This window comes from Dryobates pubescens, chromosome 4 (assembly GCF_014839835.1).
Source record: "Dryobates pubescens isolate bDryPub1 chromosome 4, bDryPub1.pri, whole genome shotgun sequence".
NCBI lineage: Eukaryota > Metazoa > Chordata > Aves > Piciformes > Picidae > Dryobates > Dryobates pubescens.
The window spans coordinates 43,788,874-43,814,044 of record NC_071615.1 but is presented as its reverse complement, the minus strand read 5'-3'; the positions used below and the strand labels follow the sequence as shown (position 1 = coordinate 43,814,044).

General features: G+C 47.4%; 2 protein-coding genes across 2 annotated transcripts; both read left to right on the top strand.

Annotated features, from left to right (window-relative positions):
• The first annotated feature begins 949 nt into the window (after positions 1-949).
• Positions 950-3,688, top strand: HOXA4 (homeobox A4). Its single transcript, XM_009908708.2, has 2 exons — positions 950-1,954; positions 2,492-3,688. The coding sequence occupies exons 1-2, from the start codon at positions 1,372-1,374 to the stop codon at positions 2,818-2,820; spliced, it is 912 nt and encodes a 303-aa protein (XP_009907010.2). The 5' UTR covers positions 950-1,371; the 3' UTR covers positions 2,821-3,688.
• Positions 3,689-5,232: 1,544 nt separating this feature from the next.
• HOXA3 (homeobox A3) lies at positions 5,233-23,330 on the top strand. The gene is made up of 4 exons (XM_009908707.2): positions 5,233-5,362; positions 8,962-9,039; positions 20,461-21,049; positions 22,482-23,330. Exons 3-4 carry the CDS (start codon positions 20,578-20,580, stop codon positions 23,249-23,251), a joined length of 1,242 nt encoding a protein of 413 aa, XP_009907009.1. The 5' UTR covers positions 5,233-5,362; positions 8,962-9,039; positions 20,461-20,577; the 3' UTR covers positions 23,252-23,330.
• The last annotated feature ends 1,841 nt before the right edge of the window (positions 23,331-25,171 follow it).

The following is a 25,171-nucleotide window of genomic DNA, read 5'->3' as shown; positions in this document are numbered from 1 at the left end:
AAGAGTGTAATTAGTTTAGCCATCAAATTTCAATTACCTAAGGTCAGGGCGGTTGCCTCTTTTCCCTCTGAGCTGCAAATTATCGTTAACAGTCCCAGCTTTAGCAAGACAGAAGTGCCCGAGTGCCCTCTCCCTCCTACGCCAGGGTTTGCCAGTGACTTCTGCGAAGACTCTAATAATTTATCGTGGAACAGAAACATTAAGAAATAAGCCCAAGGCAAGGCACACCAATACCACGGACTTAAATTCGTAGTTTGGAAACCGTTCCCCACAGGGGAAGGATGCTCGCAGCGAGTCGGGCGAACGTCGATAGGAAGTATTTGATGCGGCTGTGTCCGCCTTTCCCTGGTTCCCTGTCTCCGCTCCTCCCCGTTATTCTCAGGCTCGCTAGAGCCTGAGCACCCCGCGCGCCACTCGAGGACCCTCCTCGGCCTCCCCACCACCTCCATACTAACTTTTCATCTATTCCTCCGGTCAGGACGGTTTCAAACGTGCCAAGGGCTAAGCCCAGAGCTGCCGGCCGCGGTCCGCAGCGGCGGGGCGCTGGGGGCCAGACCCCGAGGGCTGCCGGTGGCCTGTGCCCAGCAGCAGCCGCCGCCGCCCTCTGCCTGCGCGCAGCCCCGGCTCCAGGCACTTGGAGATGGACTTGTTTAACAGGATTGTGCAACGCCTTGTGCAATGCCTGCCTCCCTCTGGATCACGCAGCCAGGCTGCGCTCCGCTTCCTCGCCCCGCTTTCCGCTTCACCCCCTCCCCCGCGCTCAGCGGAGGAACGTAGGAACAAAAAGTGCTGGAGGTGGGGGCGGGGGGAGAAAGACTGTCAGAGCTGGATCACTTTTATCTCGCTTGACACCGCGACCGCCGGACGCGGCTCGGAGGAGCCGGGGATGCTGGTGAGAAGCGGACGTGGGCGTCCGGCATCTCCAGACAGGGCACGCCGTGGTCGAGAAGCCGCGTTTCGGGCAGGAGGCGCGGCGGCAGTTGTCCCTAGGAGCGGGCCCCACGGTGGGTCATCGGGCGCGGAGCTGCCCCGCGGCCGCTCGCCCGCCTTCCATTTCCTGATCCGGGGTCCGCGGCCCCGCGCGGTAATTGGCGCTGGCGGTCAGGTGGTGGCGGGGTGGCGGGGGGCGCGGGGGGGTGCGGGTGTGTGTTGTGTGTGTTGTAGGCGCTCCAGGGGTGGGAAGAGAGGAAGGGAGGGGAGTGCGGCGGGGAGGGGGAAGCTAGAGGCCCAAACTTTGGCAGCGGCGAGCACTTGACAGCAGCGGGAGGGGGAGAGGGAGGGAGGAGAGGGAGGGGGGAAGGGGAGGGGCCTCGCCGAGCCCAGAAAAACGACAACGCGAGAAAAATTAGTATTTTTGCACTTCACAAATTAATGACCATGAGTTCGTTTTTGATAAACTCCAACTACATCGAGCCCAAATTCCCTCCCTGCGAGGAGTACACGCAGCACAGCGGCAGCACCGGCAGCTCCGCCAGCTACCACCCGCACCACCCGCACCCGCACCCGCACGCCCCACCGCCGCCGCCGCACCTGCACGCCGCGCACCCGGGCCCGGCGCTGCCCGAGTACTTCCCGCGGCCGCGCCGGGAACCGGGCTACCAGGCTCCCGCGGCGCCCCCGGGGCCGCCGGGACCTCCTCCCGAGACGCTTTACCAGGCGCAGGCACCCTCCTACCCCCAGGCGCCCTACAGCTACAGCAGCGCCGGCAGCGCCGCCCCGGGCCCCGAGCAGCCGCCCCCGGGCGCCTCGCCGCCGCCGCCCGCCAAGGGCCACCCCGGCCCGCCCCAGCCCCTGCTACCAGGCCATGCCCTGCAGCGCCGCTGCGAAGCGGCCCCCGCCGCCGGGGCCGGCACCGGGCCCGGCTGCCCGCTGCTGCCTGACAAGACCCTGCCCGGGATGAAGGGGAAGGAGCCGGTGGTCTACCCCTGGATGAAGAAGATCCATGTGAGCACGGGTGAGTTGCCCTTGCCAGGGGGAGGTGGGGATGTGCCTGCAGAGGACGGAAGTGGGGAGGGTGCTCTCGGGGCCGGGATGTGTCTTTGCATGTGTGGCTTTTTTATTTTTTTTCCCCTCTCCTTCTTGCTCCACGTTTCCTAATAAATAAATATTTATTTATTTTAAAGGGAAAAAAATTAAAAAGAGAAAAAGTGAGAAACCTTTTGTATCCGGGGTCCTTTATCAAAAGATTTACGAGACGCCAAACTGTTAGGGCAGTAATTATAGCCCCCATAAATTTAATTGCCCTGCAGTGGCTCTGGGCCATGTGTCTTTGAAGCTTTTCTTCTAACCCAAATGCCCATCACCATTTTTTATTGCTCCTCGATTGTCCCCACTTTCGATAGGCTGTTAAACAATTTTTCTTGCCGTCTAAGTATCTTATGTGAACCTGGTGTCAAGTTATTATATAATGATTATGTTCCATCGCTTCCCCCCACTCCCTCCCTTTCTTTCCCCTCCGCGTGTGTTTGTGTGCCTGTGTGTGCACGTTCAGTCAATCCCAATTACAACGGAGGGGAGCCCAAGAGGTCTCGCACTGCCTACACCAGACAGCAGGTCCTGGAGCTGGAGAAAGAGTTCCACTTCAACCGCTACCTGACCAGAAGGCGACGCATCGAGATCGCACACACCCTCTGCCTCTCCGAGCGCCAGGTCAAGATCTGGTTCCAGAACAGGCGCATGAAGTGGAAGAAAGACCATAAACTGCCTAACACAAAGATGCGCTCCTCAAACCAGTCCACATTGAGCCAGCAGTCCAAAGCACAGACACAGGGCCACCCCCATCCTCTCGATGGGGCTACACCCAACGCGGCCGCTCTATAAATACGGGTTTGTTGTTTGTTTCTTTGTTTATATATATATATATATATATATTTACCTATCTATTGGGGTTTTCCAGCTGCCCCGTGGTGGAGGCTGGCCGTTTGGACCAAACAACTGTGTAAAACAAAACAGGAGCAGAAGACGAAGACGAGACGTGCCCAAGAACGGGCACATGTTTAAACCAAAAGCCGGACGATTGTCTACATTGTATATAGATAATGGTGTCATACCCATCATTTTTTTTCTATTTATGGAAACGCTTTCTTGCCCTCGATGTAAGAGAGAGCTGGATGTTGTTATGGACGAATTCTCTGTACCTAAGACGGACTTCTTTTTTTTTTTTTTTAATTATTTTTATTAGAACACTTTAAAAATAAAGGACGGTTAAAAACAAAGACCTCGTAAGACGCTTGTGTAAGGCATTGACTTGAACAGCGCTGTTGCGTGTTGCGTTCGTGGATTCCCGTGTGTGTATGTGAGGGTGCACATGCACATATGCACACACACCAACACGGGAGAGAGAACGTTCACGTCCAGGGGAGGTTAAAGACTTAGGAAAAATGTCCCCCTTTACGCCGTCTAAAGGAAAACATTTTATGTATCAAAGGTAACTTAACTGGTTTTAAGTGTAGACCCTGCGGTAGCTGTGTTCTTTTAGTTTTTCTCCACGTTCGCTATTGCATTTATTTAAAGAAATATTGCTATAAAGGCTGTTGCTGTCTTCATATTTGGCACCGTCTAAATCGTTTGGGACCATGTACAATTTGTGGATTTTTGGTGTAATGTATAACAGTGCCAAATGTTGGTAATAAAGGTTATTCTGTACAAAAGAATTAAATGTTTGAAACACAAGTCTACTTAGTGCTGTTTCATCCACCTTGTGCTTGGCTGGTGCTTGCACCAAGATTGGAAAACAATGGTTTAACGTATTGTTTTAACTTGGATTCGTTTCTTCAGTAAGGTAATGATTGCTTTAAGTATCTTGAAAAAGATCCTGATTCCTAATTGCCTGACTGGGGAAGGAAAAAAAAACACAAAACACCACCGCCACCAACAAAACAACCAAAAAAACCCCACCACTGTAGGACGAGGAAAGGTCTTGCTTCATTGTATAGGTGAATGGCATTCGCTTCAGTGGACTTATGGCAGAATCAGTCCAGCTCTCCATCGATGTCTGCAAGACTGTTTTCAGATACGTTACAGAGAAACTGTGCTTCTACTAGGAACCAATAAGCTCCCATGACGGGTTTTGCTGGAGGAGAAGTCACACATGCTTTGCGTGATAACACTTTAAATCTTTAGCCACTTGTGATTTATTTACTCATTTTCGCCATATTATGATTTCTCAATTGGCTAGCACTTCTGAAAGGGAATGCATGGGCGGTAACCTAAAGTTTCTTCAAGCTCCCTTTTCTGTTTCTGTTTTTCTCTTTAAGACTGTTTCGAAATGTGTTGAGAAAGCTTCTGCAGAAATACGAATTTGGGTACATGTCAAGAGGTTTATTTGACACAGATTGTCGAAAGGACTATAGCAAAATGGGGTTCAAGTGGTGCCAGCTCAAGGCTGCGAATCTTACTGCTTCGAGGCAGATAAGAAGCTCAGGCAAAATGGAGTTTCTAACTGGGAGCCTACACGAAAGAGTGGCACCGGGCAGGGTAGGGGAAGCCTTCGAAAGAAATTCGAGTGCCAGTAAATATTCCAGGGATAGCCTTAAGGCCAAATACATGCAGGAGTGATTTTTGGAATCAGTGCTTCTCTTTTCGAGAGTGAGGCCATCACGACCGGGCGCATCGTCAGCCCCTGAGTGAGGTAGTACCAGGCCCCAGCTGTCTTGTTGCCAGCATCCCTGCTTGCCCATGGAACATGGATTGTACTGGAGAAAAATGCAGAGTACATTCAGCATCAGAGAGGCGGCGGCCGTAAATGCCCTCAGCAAACGCTGCTGTGTCCAAGCCTGGTCAAGCAGCAGGCTTAAAAAAACCGCCTTCCACTCACATATTCCTGCTTACTAAATCCTGAATTACCAGCAGCCTCCCTACAGAGGGAGAAAAAATACAGCTAGAAGTGAGGCAACTACTCTCCACAAGGGTGCAACTCTTCGGTTTATTGCTTGAGATGCCCGCAATACATTTAGATCCAAAATTAGTACAACCGAGCAAAATTCCAGCTGAAACATATTAACTGGCGATGCAAGGTTTCTTTATGTGCAGCCTATGTGTATAAACCTGGTTTTCTCCCATTGTAAAGAGAAATGAAATCACGCTGCAAATAGCAATTTTAGGGAGAATCATTAATCACTTCTTACAATAAATACTTCTTTGTAATTCAACAGCGGTTCTGAAAGGCATTCTCTTGGAAAAGTCTGTGAAGACGCAAAGGATTTTCCTGGTTGGAAAAAAAAAATTAAAAAAGGAAAAAAAAAAAGGTGATCATGGGTAAAGACACAACATCTTGGCTGTCTGCTAAAAAAATGTACATTCTCTCGCTGGAGATTGAACGGCGGACTGCAAAATACCCCATGGCAGATTATCGTCATTTAAGGTAAATTTTCTTCCCCCCCCCTCCTTCCCCCTCTGCTTGTGCTGGGAGCTGGATGCTGCTCCCGGGTTGGGAGCCTTCTGCTCCCCGTCCAATACTGCCAGTCTTTACAATAACTTCAAAAATTACACCGTCCAGTTTAAATTCTCGCATTGTGCTCCCTTTGCTAAGGCAACCGGGAGTTCACCGAGAGGACAAATTTTCTATCCCATTAATTGTTTTTTTTAGAGGAGCAGACTGACCCTTCAAACCCTTGACCTTTAAAGACAGTATTCTTTTTAATCCGGCACTTGGACCTAAATGTTTCTTTCTCCCCTTCCCTCTCTCTCCCTCTCCTGGTGTCTCTCACACACGAATTTATCTGCTCCGGCCACAAAGGCGAGCGCGGCCCAAAACGCTGGATGTGGAAGTTTGTCAATATTTCAAAGAAAGGCTAAATCACCTCAGAGTCAATTTGCTGGCCGCAGGGAACGCCAAGGCGTTAACCCCGTTACCCACCACCGCCCCTCCACCCACCAAGAAAGATGCCCCTTTTCCAACACCCCCCCCCCCGCTCCTCTTTTCGCCTGTAAGCTTTTGCTATACCTGGTGTTTTATTACACGACGAATTGAGCTGTGACAAGCGTCTTGTGGTACTTAATAACCAAAGCCACCCTGCGTTGGAAGATTACCCAGTGCTGGGACTTTTTTTTTTCCCTTGAGGGCTCTTGCCATCCCGTGGCCTTCTCACCCAGTGTTTGTAAACTAGGAAGGGATGGGGGGAGCCCTCACACAGGCAGAGATCATGACAGGCTTGCCGTGAAACTCCAGCCCTTCCAGTTCTTCTCCAATTCCCCTCCCCGCCCCGCGATGAGGTCCGTACCCACACCTCCACGGTCCCGGGGGCCCCCGCACGTCGCGGCCCCAGAGAGGCGGAGGCTCTTTCTGTGACGGGAGCCTCACGGCCTGACCGGGACGCGACGTGCAGGGTAGGACCCCCGGGGGTCGCCCTGGGGCCGTCCCTTCTATCTCGCGGGGGCCCAAGCGGGTCCCGGTGGGGCCGGGGCTCCCCGCGTGGGCAGAGGAAGCTCTGTGGCCGCCTCCCCCAGGCTCCGGGCAGCCCTCCTAGCTCCGCCCGGGCCCGCAGGCAAGCAGTACTGACCCTTGGAGGGCAGCCCGGAGGATGCCGCCCCTGATGCTCCCCTATTCCCCTGCCAGAAGCGCCCAGAGCTGCAGACAATGGGGATCTGGATTCAACTGTCTACTTTGGGGGGGATGAGTGGTGGGTGTAAGCTGCCCCATCTCGCCGTAAAGAGCAAGTCACATAATTAATGCCCAAACGCTCTCTGCAGAAACTGAGGAGCTGTCAAAGCCAGCAAAGATTAGGCGACACAAGCACGAGGATCCCTGTTCTCGCAGATAAAGGTGTTGCGTCTGTTCTGGGGAGATATTGAAATTTTAATCTTTAGGGTCACGTGACTCATTAAATAATTAATGCAGATAGTCAGGAATGGATCTGTGGCCGTCAGTCCTCACTAGGAGTGATTCCCTCAGAAGTGAAACTCAACTCCTTATTACTGGAGTTTGGTTTTATTTTCATTTCATTTTTTTTTCCCTTTGAAAAAAAAAAGCCCACCTGACTTATCTTGAAAGATTCTAAACTCCTTAAGCAAGCAGTAGGGTCTGTGTTGGTAAGTAGGTAGTGTGTGTTTCTAGCTTGATGACTTTAATTGTTTGTGCTTGCTTTGTCTGATGAGCGTTTCCTTAACAAGTTTAATATTTAGAAATATTAAATCTTTGTTTTAGCTGCCTTGTGGTCACATTACTGCTTTTGGTGATTAAGTGTTACCGAGGCAAACACAGTTGATAATGTTCTAATTCACGCTGTGGAAGGCTGGGTGCCACAGTGCAGGAGGACCTGCTTTGTTCAATTTTCGTGGCGTTAATAAATCACCAGCTCCTAAAGCAGGGCCAAAAAAGCAATGGAAAGGCAGTGAGCATTGTAAAGGAAAAGTCATGGGCGAATTTCTCCATGACTCATTAGTCTGAACGATTTATGTACGAACTTAAAGTGCCGCAATGAATATTAGAGTTTGGGATAACAACAAATAATAATAATAATAATAACAATAATAAAAAGTCATAGCGTTTGTAAAGTGCTTTACTGCTACTTAGCAACTCTTTCAAGAAGCAGCATAGTTTAAAGGACTGTGTCAGTGTAAAATATGGTGACGTGACTTAATAGCTCCAAAATAAATAACTAAAAGTAGCTGGCACCGTTTTCAGATACACGCTCCATATTTAACACGAGTGGGGCAGTCCAGTCACCACGCGCTTGATCAATTATTATTGCCGTTTGTAACACGACTATTGATTAGGGATCAAAACGGCTGAGATACGACTTGAGCCTAAAATGCCAAGGGTTTCCCTCTGTGCTGAAGCCGAATGGAAGGAAAGGTAGAGTTAAGAATAACTCCAGGCAGCAGCTCTGAGACTGCAGATTGAACTTACATTTCTTTTGTGTTTGCCAGTCAGCGCTCTCAAATTTATGAGACGGCAATAAACAGCTTAGTGGGCTATTATTGCACGATTTTATGTAGAATGGAGTTCAACACCAAATTTAAAATTATTAGCGTAATTATAGAACTACTAAATTACCAAAGCAAAGTCTCTGCTAGAAAAGTTCTCCCAAGACAGACTTAATATTTCCAAGGCTCAGATGACACCCTTATGCAAGAACTGTGTTATTTAATTATTAGCATTTACATTTACTGACAAATTTAAGACGCGTTAGAAGGCTTTTATTAGCAAGAATGAATACGGGAGTTACATTATTATATCTGACAAATGCCTATAGTAAACGTGATTCAGTAAGTGGCATGCGAATAATCTATTGTCTTTTCGGATTGTGTAATATTGTTTATTTTAGGGGAATAGAAGTCGTCCATTTCTCCCTTCCCCCCCCCACCCCTTTCAACGGGCTACAGTGTAGAGGTTGATTGGATTTTTTTTTTGTTTGCTTGTTCATTTGTGTTTTAAAAGGGTTAAAAAAAAAAAAAAGGCTGCTTTGGGCCCGATCTCACATTAGTGAGGTCAGTTGTTAGTCTCTTATTGCGCTCGTGGTGGCAGGATCGGGCCCCGGCTAACCGTTTGAATAAAAGCCCAACCACAATACTCCCTGCTTTTAAACTGGAACCCTATCCGCGTTTTATTCAGCAGAGATGAACACCACGACTTGTGTTTAATGCCTGTTCTTGATTAAATGATCCTAAACAAAGGTTTCCCAGAGGAAAATAAAGCAGACATTCATGTAACAAGAGTTTGGAATGACAATATTTCCAAACACTTGGAGACAGAAGGCATAGCTGTCTAAGAGAGGGGGGAACAAAAAAAAGAAAGAAAGAAAAACACCGGCCCAACCACACACTTATTTCTCAGCTCCCCGTGCTCTTTACCCGAGTGGGAGCCCACGATCTGCGCCGGGAGTCCGCTCCCGCTCCATCCCCTCCCGCCCCGCTCAGGGGCTCTCCCAGAGCACCCGGCAAACCATGTGTTGCCTATGAAGAAGCAAAATACCTCCCCCTTCACTCCCCGGTAAGGCACTGTTTGTTGCTTGTTTACAGGGAGCCCCGAAAAAAAGCCGCTGGGCTGGGGCGGTGGAAGCTGGGAGCACTCAGCCCAACTCTGCGCTGCTGGAGGAGGTAAGATCCGGGAAGCTGCTTTTGTGCCGATCGCAGCTGTAGGAAAGCCATTTGTCTAGTACCTGCATGCAGAACAAGACTTCTGAAATGGTATTTTTGTTGTTGTGATAAATATTTAACCTAGCTGGATTTTTTTTTTCCCCCCGCTGAAGTGGCTCTATTCATCTTCCGTGGGTAGTGAATGCGCGTGTCTGGGCAGACAAAGAGTGTACGGGACCTAAGTGATCGCCATCTCTATAAAGGCATTGGGGACAGGAAGGATGCAAAGTCATCTGAAGAGCGAGAGAGGTTGAGAATTTCTTTGTCCATTCTTAGCTCCTTCCCAAACCAAAGGAGTCAGGCGAGGGAGAGCGGCTTGGAGCCATGTCGGTGTTGAATGGCTTATCGGGCTTGTTTGTTTGCCTCTTCATTTAGGAGTCCCCCAGCCAGTCCTGCAAACATGGAGTGCGTGTGGGGATGCTGCAAAACCTGATTTTTGTCCGGGTGCATGCACCAGAATGATTCGCGAATAAGTTTCGGGTATTTGTCTGTCCTGGTTTGCTTTCCACTGGGCGGAGGTCTGTGTTTGGTGGGTCAGAGTTGTTGGAGTTCCTTCATGCTCTTGGTTCTTTGGCAGCAGAAATGTAGTGCTTTTCATAGTGACCGTTTTCTTATGCTGACCATCGAGAGGGAAGGATTACAGAGAATTGTCTTAAGTTCCTACTAGATTTACCTGCTTATTTTTGGACGCTGATGTACAATTAGTGTATTTTACTACCTTTTAAAAGCGGCCATAAATTACTGGACTACAAGGGCTCTTTGTGTTGGCTTAATGAGCTGCTTAAATCTTAACTACAAAAAGGCGCTGCAAATGTCTATTCAAGCTTGTGTTAGGAAATTAAAAGCGAAAATACGGTACGAGTGAGCCTTCCTCCGGCGGCATGTACCCACACCACTGCGTGCGGAGATATTTGGGATTCCTAAACAGACCTAATACTGGAAACCTCAGCTGACTCTGAGCAGAACTTCTCCCACAAGGGCACAGCCTCTATTCTTTTATCTGTTTGGAAATTATCAAAACCAAACTTTATCTTAATCAATTGCACAGATGTAGGTAAACTGTTCTGTGTCCCAGCAGAATTCAGATCTTTTGAGGAAGCGAGGAAAGAGGAAGTAAATACTTATATCGTACAGTGATTTCCCATTTCGTCTCCACATGGGAGTGATAGGTTTACCTCTTAGTAACTGGCATAAAAGTAAGCTTGAAAGACAGTAAAAAATCTATATCTAGTTATATTGAAGGTAACTTTTAATAACATTAATTCTAAGAGTGGCTATTAGTGCCAGGCACAAAGGGTCTCTCTCTTAATGAAGGCACGTTATGAATTCAGATCTGTTTGTTGTTACTGATCCTGGAATTTCAGCTCAGCTCGAAGACACATGTATAAAACACAGGAAAATCAGTAGCAGACCTGCTGATAAATTCCACATTTTTCTGCTAGAAATCGTGTTTCAGGTCTCCAAATCATGGAGGTAATAAAACACAATGTTGAATATCCAGGAACAGGAACAAAGCAAGATATGGAGTGGTGGTGGAAATCTAGCTTCTGTGATTCCTAAGATCATTTGCATCTGTATTCGAAAACTCGTAATCACGATACTAAACCAAAGTAAGTTTTATTCAAAATCGGTGGAAGAGAATAATTTACAGCTGCGATCCCAGACAGCATAAAGTTAGGCGGACTCCCCCATCTGCCCTCCCAAAGCACACCCTGTGGAAGGTATTTACACGTCAAGAAGTTACTTTTCTTAAGAATTAATTAGTTTCCCCACTACATACATGAAGTTAATTGTTAAACAGTAGTTTTAGCATTAACTTGACCATTAATACTAATAAAGATGTTCATAGAAACACAGTTTTGAAGCCAATAGCCATAGCTAGCGTTAAGGCATTTAAGTTGACTTATGATTGTGATTTATTGCTTTTGTAGTTTCTATTTGCTCAGGACTGTAACTTCTAAAGCCATCTTTCTGCTTTTGACACAAAGCAGTCGATAACTTTTTACAACAGCCCCTAGAAGTCTTGCTCTGCTTTTTTCAGTATCTGCTTCATTCCCCATTAATTTCGGTTTCATTGTTGCAGAAGAACTTCTCTATGTGTTTCTTTCATGGGGTCTGTTTAAGAGTCGTGAATCCATCTCGAGTAAATATCAGTCTCAGTTTACGTTGAGTGCGAGGGCTGTGGAGCTACCAGTTGTGATGGTGGTTACAGACTTGGGCACGTTGCGTGTGGCTAATGCACTCTCTTTTTCAAAGCTTTATGGGGTTTATTCCAGTTCTTAGTGAGAGGGATAATTTATGTATGTCCCGCTACTAGCTTAGTGACTTCTACGTGAAATATTGCATAATCCTCCTCTTTTGTAATGTAATGCTGGCTTTGTTGCAATGTCCACCACTGTACATTGTTTCTGATGGGTTTAAATTCCACTGGCCTACTTCTGCAGTCCAAATGAGAGTATATAAGGTTTGTTCCTGACACTAAAGATCATCTTTAAAAAGAAATATCCTTCCATTCTGATCAATGAATTGCAGGTGAAACAGTAAATGGGCTATGCAGTTAGCTGAAAATTTTATTTGAGCTCATGAGGGGTGGTGAAAAATTTTAGGCAAAGCTGCGTATATATATTGCCCTGCAAAATGCTGGAGTCACAAAACTGGACCGTGAACACATTAGAAGCATGAACTACCTGATTTTCTTTGACTCCTTCCAGAAAAAGTTATGTGAGTTGAGGTTTTCTTTTGTTTGCTTAGCTTATTGTGTCAATAGGACAAGTTAAACAATCTTGAAGGGAAGATGTGGTCTGTTCGCACATAGCGAAGCTGCCTGGCTTGGGGGCCACATACAACTTTGCTCCTTTTTTTTTTTTTTTTTTCCTTCCCTCCATATTTTTTTTTTTCTTCTTAGGCAAAGAGCTCCCCCTCCTCATTTTTTTTTTTTTTTCCCCCTCTCATAGTTAGAAACCTATAATTTTGTGCATCACTCAAACTATCCGTATAGGAAATGCGTAAGCACAGGTTTAACAGCAAGGTCCCAGAAGATTTTGCGAAATTCAGAGACACGCCAGTGAAGGAAGGTGTATTCTTCAAAGTGTGTTACAAGGATAAAAATCAACTAGCTTCTTAGAAGAGACTCTTTTTTTGCCTTTGTCAGGTAATTATGGGTCTTTTTAGTTTCTACAGGAGCCCTGATGTAGCGTGTGGGAGTTGAGCAAGCCCTGTACAATGGTAGGGTAGAGGCATCTGGGGGTGGGGGGAAGGCTGGTAATTGTCCCATTTACAAGGGGACTGGAAATAATAGTATTAAGGTTTGGGCTTTCTTCGGGGGTTGCAGAGGACATGCGACGTGGAGCAGAGTGGCGGGCCTGGGGAGCAAATGCTGGTTAATTAGGCTAAGTATCAAAGTGCAGCGTAATCCCATATTATAAAAATTCCTCTTACCTTCTAATGGGCTTTGTCTAAAGAAATATTGGTGTGGGAGGAAAAAGAATCAAACCAATCTCCCCTCCTAGTCATCTGCATCTTTTGGATCCCCACCCCCCCCTTCACCTCTTCTTTAACGTATTGGGTTAAGGCTTTAAAAAGCAAAGGCTCGCACTAAGAAACCCTGTTTCTTCAGTGATTCCCTATTTCAAATAAAAGGATTTAAGTTGACGTATGACCACGTGAGCACATAATACAGCGCATTATTGTGGCATTTGGAGTGGAGACCCGGTCTGGCTCCGTCTGCGATTACGCTTTTCCAGTTTCTGTTCAGAGCAAGCACTGCTTTCTATTATTTATTTTTTTTTTCCTCCTACCCCCATCACCATCCCCTCAAGAGCTGGCCATTTCGCTGACAGCTTTCGTTCCTTATGGAAAGGTTATTGTCGAGCCGAGAGGACGAGATGCTTCGTTAGAAAGGATGGATTTTATTTTAAGGTATTTCCGTTGATTGTTCATTTCTGTGGTGAGTTATTGCTGTTCGAGGCAAAGGTCAGTAGCAGAGGCTGGAGTAAGTGCGTGTGTGTGTGTGTGCGGGTGTGTGCGCACCCGGAGCCAGGCTGCTTCCCCCTTTGTTTCAATTTGCTGCGGTAAATAGTCAACTCTCCCCTCTCAGCGAGCAGAGCAGGGAGAGTTTGCTTCTTTATTTATTTTTCTCCATAGAGATCCCATACCGCTGTTGATGGCCGGCTGCCTCCACCCCGGCCCCTCGATTACCATCTATATCATTATTTATGATCGGCTAGAGATGGGAAGCATCTTTTGTTGTCGTGTTTGGATTTCCCCCCACGATGTTATTGTTTTATTATATTTTATTTGTGTGTTTATTTATGTACGGCTTTGGGGAAGACGGAGAAAATTATGCGGGGGGCGGTGGGGGGAAGCTCTTTGGTCGGGGTCGTGCTCGAATGTGCGGTGGCGGCCGCGGTAGTTGTTTTATGGGTGTTTGCTCGGCCTCTGCTGCTCCGTAAATCGATGAGTGTGCGATTGTGCTGCCATTTTATTTATGAAGCTTTAGTGGTACTTTGTTTTCTGTTCGCTGAGGGCTTCATGAGCACTCAGCAATGTGGCAAAGCTTCCCCTTCCCAAATGAGCCAAGACCCTCCTCTATTTCTCCGAGATGAGAAGGAGCTCAACCAAGAGCCGGGTATGGCTTCTAACAATAAACCAGCCTTGGAATTGTGTGTTGTTTGGGGGTTTTTGTTTTTGTTTCTCTCTCTTTCTCTCTTTGAATGGGGATCTGGAAAGCGAGAGTGAAAAGGGGAGGAGTGGAAATTATCTGCTAGCAGAACATATACTATTCCAAAATCCATATCTATACCGTCGTTTACATAAATACAGATATATATAGGTACGTATACATATGTAAGTATTTGCATATACTTACAAATATGTGTGCATAGCTATATATAAAGAGAGCCCTTTACATGACAAAAATAAGTGATTATTTGGCCATCCAAGGACGGCAAAAGGCTGTGTAAAACGACATTTCTCTGGTGTGTCTCGGCTTTGGGAAAGGTCGTGTTGGTGTGGCTCTTTCCTCCTGTTCGCTCCGCGTCTCTCGCCTGTTCCTTCGATACCATTCTGTGTCCAGTTAGCGGGTGCTTGTAATGACTCGTCTTCTGAGTGGTCAGAAAGAGAGGGAGAGAGGAAGAAAAGCGAACGACGATCAAAAACTCCTCTGAAACCAACCACCAAAAAAAAAAATTCTTTTCACTCGGAGCTATTTGCGGCCGTTCTGCAGAGACCTACAGGGAGGAGATGTTGGATGTGGTTTCTCGCTTTCCTGCTCTTTAAGCTGCTCTCAGAGCAGAACTGACCCAAAGAAATGGTATTTCCCCTTCTCTCCATACTGAAGCACGTTGTCCTTTCCTAGACTCTCTCTTGGGCGAGGGGAGGAGAGCTGTTTCGCTCCTAGCTGTGTGTCTATAAGCCAAGACTGGCTTTGTTGTACTTCGAAATGGGCCAAAACACACCTCGAAAATAAAGTGCAAGCTTTAATTGCAGCTCAATTACTTGGCAGCGTTTTCTCTGATTTATGACCCAGTTCGGATGCATATTGACCCAGTTAAAAGACTCATAAATAATATAGTCCTGTTCCAGAGCAGAAGAAAGCAAGAAGAGTTTTGGAGGAGAGAGATAGATTTTGGTGAGTTGTGTTAAATAATCTCAGTCTTCTGAGCAAATAGCAAAGACTCCGTTGCCATTTTTCAGTGTTAGAGAACATAAACAGTGATTCACATTTACCACGGTTCTCTTCGATAGTCCAGCCCTTCTCTAAGGCAGCTATTATTGCCTCCTAACTCTCTAACGACTTGGACAGGCATCACTTTCAGAATTGGTCCCTTTCTCCAGCACTCCCCGCCTTGTTATATCGTCCCTAAGAGATTCCCCCAAATCAGCCTTGAATTATGGTGCTGCCTGCTTTAATTTCGGAGCATCCAAGGACAATGCACTTTACAGATATTATTTTATTCGAAAACTAATAATATTTCCAGGAAAGTGGAGGAGTCCGCAGGGCGGAACCCTTCGGGCAGAAAAGGCAGCTCAATTTTGACCTAGGTATCAGCCCCAAACGCTGACGGTCTCTCCCCGAGCTAAGTTCTATCACTCTCTGTGGAATGGAGCAGAAAGAAAATATTCGGCCTCTGGGAGGAAAAGACAGATAAAAGCAGCGGGGTTCTGTGTGTTGGGACACTTACCCCAATATCATAGGAGACATTAAAAAAAAAATCATCTCCTGTTTAAAATGACCTCTTTGGGGAGAGAGGGGGTGTGGGGAGACGGGACTAGCAGGCAAAAATTCGCAAAATCTCTTTGCAGGAGGTAAGACGAATAGAGGAAACACTTCAGTATTCCTATGTACCACTTCGGTTCTCATAATTAAAGTCCTTTGCAAATTTCTTCAGTTTTTAAAAGATCCTTTCCCCCCGACCCAATCCCTGCTCAGAAATACTGACATGTAGTCAGAATATCCCGCTGGACACTGCTTCAAAATTTAAAAGGCACTCATAGGAAAAGATTGCCCAGGATTTCGGCAGGGCTTCCCAAACCAGCAAGCTCCTCGGCGTCCGCAGGCTCCTGCAGTATCCATCTCTCTCTCTCTTGCCAAATCCTCTTCTCCGGTCCGGGGGGCTCCGTCGGGGCGCAGCGCTGCCTCTCGCTATTTGGTCGAACAAGAGGGGGAATTGGCAGATCAGCGGTTTCAGAAAAAAGTGTGGGGTTGATTATTGACTAAAAAGACTTTTTTTTTTTTTTTTTTTTTTTTCCCCCTTCCGATGCAACATTCAAGGGATTGTTTGAAGCAAAACGCATACGCGGGATTTTTGCCTCTCCTCTCCTCCTACGCTGCCCGCTTCCCCTTTCATGTGGTGCCTTCTCACTTATGCCATAAGGAGCAAGTGTTTTCTGTTTTAGTGCTCTGTTTACAGCTTTGGTGCATGAAGTCATAAATCTTGCATAGCCATAAATGACAAAAACCATTGGTATGCGTAAGAGGCCACCTCAGCCTTAGAGTGCTTTTTTATTTCTCTCTTTCGCCTTGCTTTGTTTGTGCTTTGAGATGACGCCGGGTTCCCTCATGCTTTAAACGGACTGGTTATATTTTTAATGCCTTAATTAACGAAGTAACGTCAAATTTACACCTAGGCATTATTCAGAGCCTCCACTTAATGCGCGGAACCCACAGTCCAGCTACTGTCTGCCACAGGGGCAGGAGATGCAACTTTATTTAAGTTCTTGTTTGCACGGTCGCAGATATGTTTCTGTTATAGGAAAAAGGGGAGACACCCCCCTCACCCCAGGAAAAAAAAAACTGGGGGGGGGGGGGGGGAGAAATGCCCGGGCCCCTGCAGAAAGAGGCGAGTGCTTTCGTCAGCGTTGCCGAGGAGCAAGAAGCGAAGGAGAGCTGTGGGAGCAGCGGGCCCGCGTCCACGCGGGGCTGTCGCCCACGGACCCCGGTCCCCGCGAGGGACTGCGGGTATCCCGACCCTCCTATGCAGCACACACATGTGTGTGAGAGCCCCTGTGCCCGACCCGGGCGCTGGGAATATCTGGGGGGTGGAGGGGTGCCTGTGTGTACATCTGTGTGTGTGTGTGCGCTCACGCATGCATGAGTTAATAATTAGTAACTCTAATGATTTCCAGCGTGTCTCTGAAAGCATTGCCCAGAGCGGGGATCCTGGTGGGCTTCGGTTGGCTCTCAGGACCCAGCCCCGGCTCTCAGGGCTTTGCTTCCCTTCCCGGGACTCAGCCGGGACTTTGAGGGGCTCCCGGCAGCGGGGAGCAGCAGAGGGGCTATTCCGCAGCTGCCCCCCAAGGCCACCGGTAAGAGGGACAAATCCAAGCCCCCCTCCAGCAGCACCCCCGGAGGCTGGTGAGAGCGACCCTTTGTGAGCGCCGTTTGTCTTCATTAGCATAATTTTCCTGGACTTTGGTGACGCCCGGGTGCGGGAGGGGGGGAGGAGGGAGGCTCACTCCTTCACTGCCACACTCCTCTGCTCCCTCCCCAGCCCCCACTCTGCCCCAGGCTTCCTCAGGAGGCCCCCTTTCTTTCTTTCTTTTTTTTTTTTTCCCTTTTTTTTTTCATCTTACTTTTTTTTTTTTTTTTTTTAATTCCCCTCCACCCCACCCCCACATCCCCCTTTCTCCTGTCGTTTCTTTCCTTTCCTTCCCAGAGCAGCCCTGGGAAACATCCCTGTCCTCCGTGCCCCGCGCAGGGGGAGCCAGGCACGCCGGGGACTGTTTCGGGGCAGGGTGGGTAGCCTGAAGCCGCGGGGGGAGCCAGGGAATTGAGTGTCCGGAGAACCCGTCTCCATCCCGCGCGGGACAGGGCTTGCCCCTCCCGGACGAGGGGTGCTGGGTGCGGAGGAGTTGAGCCAGTGCCCCCCCCGCGGGCACAGGGACTGGGCTGAGACAGACAGCCCCTGCGCCCTGGGTTGTGTCGCTTCAAAAAAAAAAAAAAAAAAAAAGAAAAGAAAAAAAAGAGAGAAAAAAAAAAAAAGGGGGAAAAAAAGAGAGAGAGAGCGCGAGAGCATGCTGGCTTCCGCCTCAGTCGTCAGAAGTTAAGGTAAGCAGGCCACAAATACGCTGCTATCAGTCGTGAATGGTGGAGTTTATGTCCCAGTGATTTATGACCGTAGACTTAAATGTCGGTTCAAGAAGAGTTCACAAGCTGGGGCTTCCTTCCAGGCAGTGAATGATACCCTTACACTTCGTGTTCAGGCAGCTCTCTCTCCTCTCTTTCCCCCCCCCTCCCCGCCTTCCCCCCTCCCCCCCTTTTATCTCAGCTTTGTCTTTATCTTTCAGGAAATCTTTCGGGGGGGTTGCCTGGATTTTCTTCCTAGAGTCAGAGTTTGGGGTTCGGGTGGGAGTTACAGGGCAAAGATCTGGTGTGCTTGGGAAAGGGTGCAGGGGGAAGGACAGGGTAGGGGAGAGCTGATGTGGAGTTGGGGTAAGCGGAGAGGAGGGGACTTGCCTCCTCAAGTACCTTTCATCTGCTGTCTCCGGGCTGTCTGGATTGGGGGAGAGAAATTGGTAAAGGGCATAGAGGTGTAGTGCACAAGTGGAAATGGAGTCGATTAAACGGGCACTGGGAAAATTGAGGGCTGATCCGTGTTTATGAGGCTTGGCTTTTTGTCTTCGAGGGGGAGAGGAAAGCTCTCCCCATCCCAGGCATCGGTTGAGGTGGGAAACTTTCTTCTTCGCCTCTCTCGTTAGGACACTGTTATTATCCTGATTGTGGTCCCTCTTAATCCCGCTATTCCTGCTTCCACCAGGAATGGACAGGCGCTCCTGAGGTTGTCCCTGCTTCTGCATAACTTTGTAGGAAGTGATTAACTTGGCGAAGCTAAAAGCGGGACTCGTTTGTTGTTTTTTTTCACTTGCTGGCAGTCGGCCGAAGCTTCAATGATATTTTGCCTTCCGAGCAAAGTTGCCTATTGTCTGCGGGCAGCCGGCTGCGTGTGCATCCCAGCTCCGCATCCCTGCACAACTCTGCCCATCCTAGCAAACTTCCAAGTGGCCAGGGGAAGGCAAAAATATTTGATGTCGCGATCATGAAAGGCGGATGCCTTTGTGAAATCACCATTGCCTCATTATCTCTTCTTTCTCCTCTGGTAGTGGTGTCTATGTTCTCTCTTTCAAAGGAATTGAGAAAAATCACACCAGGCCTCGACAGCTTCAGGAAGGGCAGGCGAGGAGCTGGAAATTGTGTGCGTGCCTCAGATCTCCATTGCCTTATTAGCTTAATAACATCCAAGCAGCTTGATTAGTGCAATAACAGGGCGGCCGCCTTGCTGTAGGTGTGTTACCTTCATTTTGTTACGATCTAACAAAAGTGATAGTGTTTTCTAAGAACTTGTGTAACTTGAAAGGCAATGAACGAGCTCGTTTGGTGCCTATGTTGTGTAAGGCTTTCCGCCCCTAAACATTTGTCCTCCTTAAACGTTTTGGAGGGAATACACAATTGCTTAAGTACAAGGAAAGTGGCAAAAGACACGGATGTTTGTCAGTAAGGGGGTAGGAAGATGTTGAGGAACATACTTTAATTTCCGAGGACAATGTGAGTGCGTGTGGAAATAGCTTCTAGATCGGAGATTGCACACGGGTCTCATTTGTCATTAATGCGGGCGATTCTTTAACTGCTTGTTTTTAGGCAAGTGATTAGTAGCTTTGGTCGGAAAACCAACCAACCAACCAACCAACCAAAACAACAACACAACAAATCCCAAACTCGGAAAGAAGTAAGGACGTTGGACAAAAAAGGAGGGGGAGGAAAAGGATTTGCCCTAGCAGGAGAAGCATTCTCTGGGTTTGTGTCCACCCTCTCCCCAGCCAAGTGACCCTCATACATCAAATTACATAGCAGTTTCCAAGACAGAACCTATTATCGCTAAGTTGGAAGGAAAGTTCAAGCCGTGGTCATGGAGATGAACGCTGGTTTTTCAGGTTCCTGGTGTGTTGGTTTTTTTTTTTTTTTTTCCCCAATCCATCATGTTTTAACAGGTAGGATCTGGCTGATTCCACGAAAAGTTAGTGTCTTGAAAAGAACTCCTGATAAAAACAAACGAACAACCGCCAAAGCACCTAGCTTGCCCCTGCTGGCCTCGCTGAAGGGGCTTTGGGGTCGCGGATGGGAAGCGGGTGCGAGGGTTGCGTGGCGTGGCCCCGGCCGCGCTGCGGGGCCGAGTGGGAGACTCTGAGGGCAGCGGCAGGGACTTGCAAGGGCAGAAACCGCTGCTTCAGGGGTGCGTGACCTGGGCGGCTCGGGGTGGTGTGAGAGTGCAGAGGGAAGAAGGCACTGGCTTTGCTTATTTTCCTATCGAGAATTTAGTAAACAAGCTAAAATCCATCACTTGAATGGATCGGGGAGTGTGAGCATCTATGGCTAGGAAATCTTTCCACCCTGCTCCTGCCCCTGCCACACGTAGACAGGAACAATCTCATGTATTCCTTTGAAGTTGTATGGAGAGCTGTAACCCGGAGAGAAAGGCTAAAAATAAAATGATGCCACTTACAGGAAAGGGTTTGATCCGAAGGAACAGCCCAATCCCTTCACATTCCCTGTCCCTCTATCAACCTTATTGCAGAGACTGGTATTAAAACAGCCTCTCAGTGATAAGCCATCAACCCCCTTGCTATGTGGTGCCCTGCTCTATTTCTTAAGAATAAATAAAGAAAAAAACCTGGAAAGCTCCTATCCCAGTGCAGCAAACTGTGTATTTGTAGCTGCCAGTAAGCCAGGGCAGCTCTTATATCGAAATGCTCTGTGCCTGAGGCCAAGTCATGCTGCTAAATATTGCTGACCACTTTTTCTTTTATGGCTTTCATGTCACTTAGCTATTGAAAGTAAGATGGATTTGTACCATTTCTTCACCCTGCTCTGCTCTCCCCACACCCCAGGTCTGCCCGGAGAGGCCATTGGAGGAAGAGTGCCACGTGACAGAGGGGTGCCAATGTTATTCTCCAAGGGTGTCAAGACCCTGTCAGTTTGCGAAATAAATATTGGGAAACAACGAAATGCAAAAAACGACCTACTACGACAGCTCTGCAATCTATGGTGCCTACCCCTACCAAGGAGCAAATGGTTTCACTTATAATGCAAGTCAGCAGCAATATCCTCCATCTTCATCACTTGTGGAAACTGAGTACCACCGCCCTGCGTGCTCCCTCCAGTCCCCTGGCAGCTCTGTGTCCCACCACAAGGCCAATGACATCAGTGAGAGTTGCATGAGGACCCTTCCCAGCCAGCCTCTCCAGACCCCTGGCCTCACTGACACACAGGCCCCACCGCAGCCACCTCCAGCCCAGCAGGCACAACCTCCACCTCCATCCTCTGCCTCACCATCTCAAAATGCCAGCAGCAACCCTGCCCCAGCCAACCCCACCAAGAGCCCGGCTCTTAACTCGCCCACTATGTCCAAACAGATATTCCCATGGATGAAAGAGTCTCGGCAAAACACAAAGCAGAAAAACAGCAGTTCCAGTTCAGGTATGAAACACAGTCCCCCTCTCCCTGGGTACCCCTGAGCTAGCCACACGTCTTGTGTGGACAAAGGCAACCCTACCCACCTTCACTTTGGGGAGGGAGGGGGCTTTTTCTCTTGAGCTTTCGGAAAGGGGTTGTCACCACTCACAAGGGGAACTCCATGAATGAATCAATCCCTACAGAACATTCCTGGTCTTGCAGGGCGGGTCCAAAGTGATTTTGTTTCCTCGTGGCTAAAGCACTTGGGCCCTCCTGCATCTATCACATTTCATAAGTAATTCCCCTTCCAGTGTATCATGACACTGCGGAGCAGCCCAGGCCTTAACCCAGAGGCCTGTCCCAAGTACTTTGTTGGTGCTGTTAGACTAATAAGACAGTGACCTATCTCTGCTGAAGTGTAACAGGAATAAAATAGCTCATAATCATGTGCAGGCAGGATCAATGACCTGCATTCAGTCAAAAGCTCTTCCTATTTTAACAATCTGATTGGCAAAGTTACAAGCCTAGTAAACAAAAATCATTCTGGAATACCATAAACTTTGGCCCATAAAACAGTATTTGAGAGATGGAAGTATTTATTAATGCTTTTATTACTCGAAGAAACCCAAATCAATAAGACCAGTGATAGCTCCAATGCCCAGGAGCTGGGCTTGTATTAAGTTTTTACTTTTTTTTCTCCTTAATGTGCCTTGGAAACAGAGTCCAAAATTTTAGCAAATGTTTTTGTCAGGCTGCTTTTTAAAGACCTGGTAACACTGCTGTTTACAACCTTCCATACCGTGTATTTGTTTTATTAAAAAGCAGTAACATTTAAATACATCTGTATGCTTATACACAAACCTAGGCACTGCATGTTCTTCTTATGTATACTACACTTCCCAATCACTACCATATGTTTGTATTATATGCTAAATGTGATAGAAGCGCAGTACTGCCAATTCTCCGCTTATGAGTTATGACGTTATATTGTAGATACCTAACTTTCAGGCATCTTGAACCGATGTGTATATATAAGGGTTTTCAGAAAAGGAGGGTTGCTGATCTTTACAACAATGGAAAACTGCTTGTTCTTTAAGACCCTGGTCTCAGTATGTTAGCAGAGCCATAGACAGATCTTCAGAATTTCGAAACTCCAGGGCGTTTCTCTGAACCTTGCTTATTGCTTTATGCAAAGTTCAGGATATGGTGCGCATTGTCATTCTTAAAGGAAGTAAGTATAGTCTTATAGTGACACTCATGATGTGAAATAAGTCTGTCGAGGCTCATATCTTAGCATGACTGAGTTTGGGCCAAGGGGGAGTACTCATTGCTTACATGAGCATCTATCTCACATTTGAGAGCTGAACTCTCCAGGTGCTGGTGTTGCTGGCTGTTGATTCTGGTTGCTGTGTCTGGGTTTGCCATGCTGATTGTGTTCTTTGTGTGATTTACATAGGTGAGAGTTGTGCTGGTGATAAAAGCCCTCCGGGGCAAGCCTCCTCTAAGCGAGCTCGTACAGCTTACACAAGTGCCCAGCTGGTAGAACTGGAAAAGGAGTTCCACTTCAATAGGTACCTTTGCAGACCACGAAGGGTAGAGATGGCTAATTTGCTCAATCTCACAGAAAGACAGATCAAAATCTGGTTTCAGAACCGCAGAATGAAATACAAAAAGGATCAAAAGGGCAAGGGCATGATGACCTCTTCAGGAGGACAGTCCCCAAGCAGAAGCCCTGTCCCACCAGCTGCTGGGGGATATCTAAACTCTATGCATTCTTTAGTAAACAGCGTTCCCTATGAGCCCCAGTCACCTCCACCGTTTAACAAGCCTCATCAAAACACCTATGGCATCCCTGCGTCGTATACCGCTCCTCTTAATAATTGCCCACCTCCTCAAAAAAGATACACGGGGACAGCAACTGTGACATCTGAATATGATACTCATCCTCTTCAAGGCAACGGTTATGGGAATCCACATATACAGGGAAGCCCCGTCTATGTAGGGGGCAACTACGTGGAGACCATGACCAATTCTGGGCCTTCCATCTTTGGTCTAACTCATCTCCCTCATCCTCCCTCTGCCAACATGGACTACAGTGGGGCTGGGCCAATGGCCAACAATCACCACCATGGACCTTGTGATCCACACCCAACATACACAGACCTTACCACTCACCATCCTTCTCAGGGAAGAATTCAGGAAGCACCCAAACTCACCCATCTGTAAAAGACAGTAGTCACTAAGTGGAACACCAAGCCCCCCCAACTTTTGGAAAGTACTCTCTCCTTCCCTTCTTTCTCTCCTTCTCCCTCTATGTGACACCCCCACCCCCCCTTCTTGTTTCTTTTGTTCGTTTTGGTTTGTTTTCTTTCCTTTGGTAAAAGCGTTTTCTAGTTTATGTGACGTAGCAATATTTGTTGCTTGAATTGCTCTATAGTTTCACTAGTGGATATTTATCTTCTCGAACTGCAGCCTTGTGTCTCACTTTGAGAGTATGCAGAGGCTTTATACTTTACCTTCTACGCTTTTAACAAAACAGGGTATATGAACAAATTTTCTATAAAGGGAATTCTTAAATGTGAATTTGTTCGTACATGATTGATCCCATGGGGAAGCAATTTTTTTTATTGCACTTCTTTTAAATAGCGAGAAAGACATCAAGAGCTCTTGGACAGGGACTCCCTGGACAACTATTAATACGTGTAAGTCTTTCAATGTGTGTATGCTGGTGAACATTCAGATTTATTTATATTTGTTGTTTGGTTTTTTGTTTGTTTTTTTTTTTTTGGCAAACATTGAATAATCTAAGTGTTTAAAATTTTATTTATCCCCATTTGTTCATATTTATATATATATATAAAATAAACCCTGTACCCTGAATATTCAGGAGGTATTTACCTGGCCATGTGTTAGATGGCATATCGGCACGCATAGGAAATCTCATTTGAAAGGAAGCTATAACTCCTTTTATTAAAAATGGTGATGATGATGATGATGATGATGATGCAATAAAATCTGGGAAAAAAGGTAATGGTTTGAATACTTTATGCTTGTAAGATCCAGCTTAGGTGGAAAGCGTGTGAAGCTGAAAAGGCTAGATTTGTTTTGAAAGTTATACATTCCTTGCTGCTCACATTCTGAAAAAAAAAAACAAACAAAAAAATAAAGTTTTTATTCTGAATAATAAGGAGTTAAGAACATGTTTTTTGCAGCTGAAGGGAAGGCAAGAGCCCCTCATGGTGTGAGGAGATAGGAAACTCACATGAGGATCCACTCACCCACCCGAGGGCCCCAGAACACCTTTTCAGCATTTTATAGGCAGGGAGAGGGATTTATTTATTTATTTATTTATTTATTTATTTATTTATTTATGTTATTTATTTATTTACCATCGGGGTTTCATGGTCCCCGCATCCTGCCTGCCCATCGAGGGGGTCATGCGCGCTCGAATCGCCCCCGCCTAAAGGCCCGGTGTGGCATCGGTCGCGAAGCAGCGCAGGGAGTGTTCCCTGGCTCCCGGTCAGGCCTCCCGGTCGGTATGTGAAGCACATGGGAGCAGCACATGGGATCTCAGGATCAAGCCCCGCGTGGGCGCAGAGGGACTGCCTCGTCCCAGGGCTGGAGGGCGGGCGACAGCCAGGCCGGCAGTAGGGAGCAAAGAGGGTAGAGAAGGCCCCCGACCAAAGCCCATATGCGGCTGGATTGAGGGGATGCCGAGCAGTGCTGCCTGTGAACACGGCTCTTTCCACACACCGCGCCCCCGCTGCACTTTTTTTCCTTTAAGAGGTAGATTTTACGTGGTTTGGTTTTTTTTTGCTTTGGTTTTGGTTTGCCTTCGTGTTGTCCCCTCCACTTTTTTTTTTTTTTTTTTTTTTAATTTGATTTTGGTTTTAATATAATTTTGTATTTTGTTTTGGGTCAGCTTTATTTTTCCTGATCCGCCTTCCCTCCGCACGACATCCTGAAGCTGTGGGGGAGGGGAGCCTTGTGTTCCTTCTCCTGCGGGGGTGTGGATGTATGTGCGTGTGTGGTGGTGGTGGGGAGAAAGACGACTGTTCCGACCCCAAATGGGCACCCGCGGGGGTCTTCGTTCTGAACCAGCTAGGGGTGGAAGGCAGAAACCCGCATGCGTGTGCTTAAATCCGA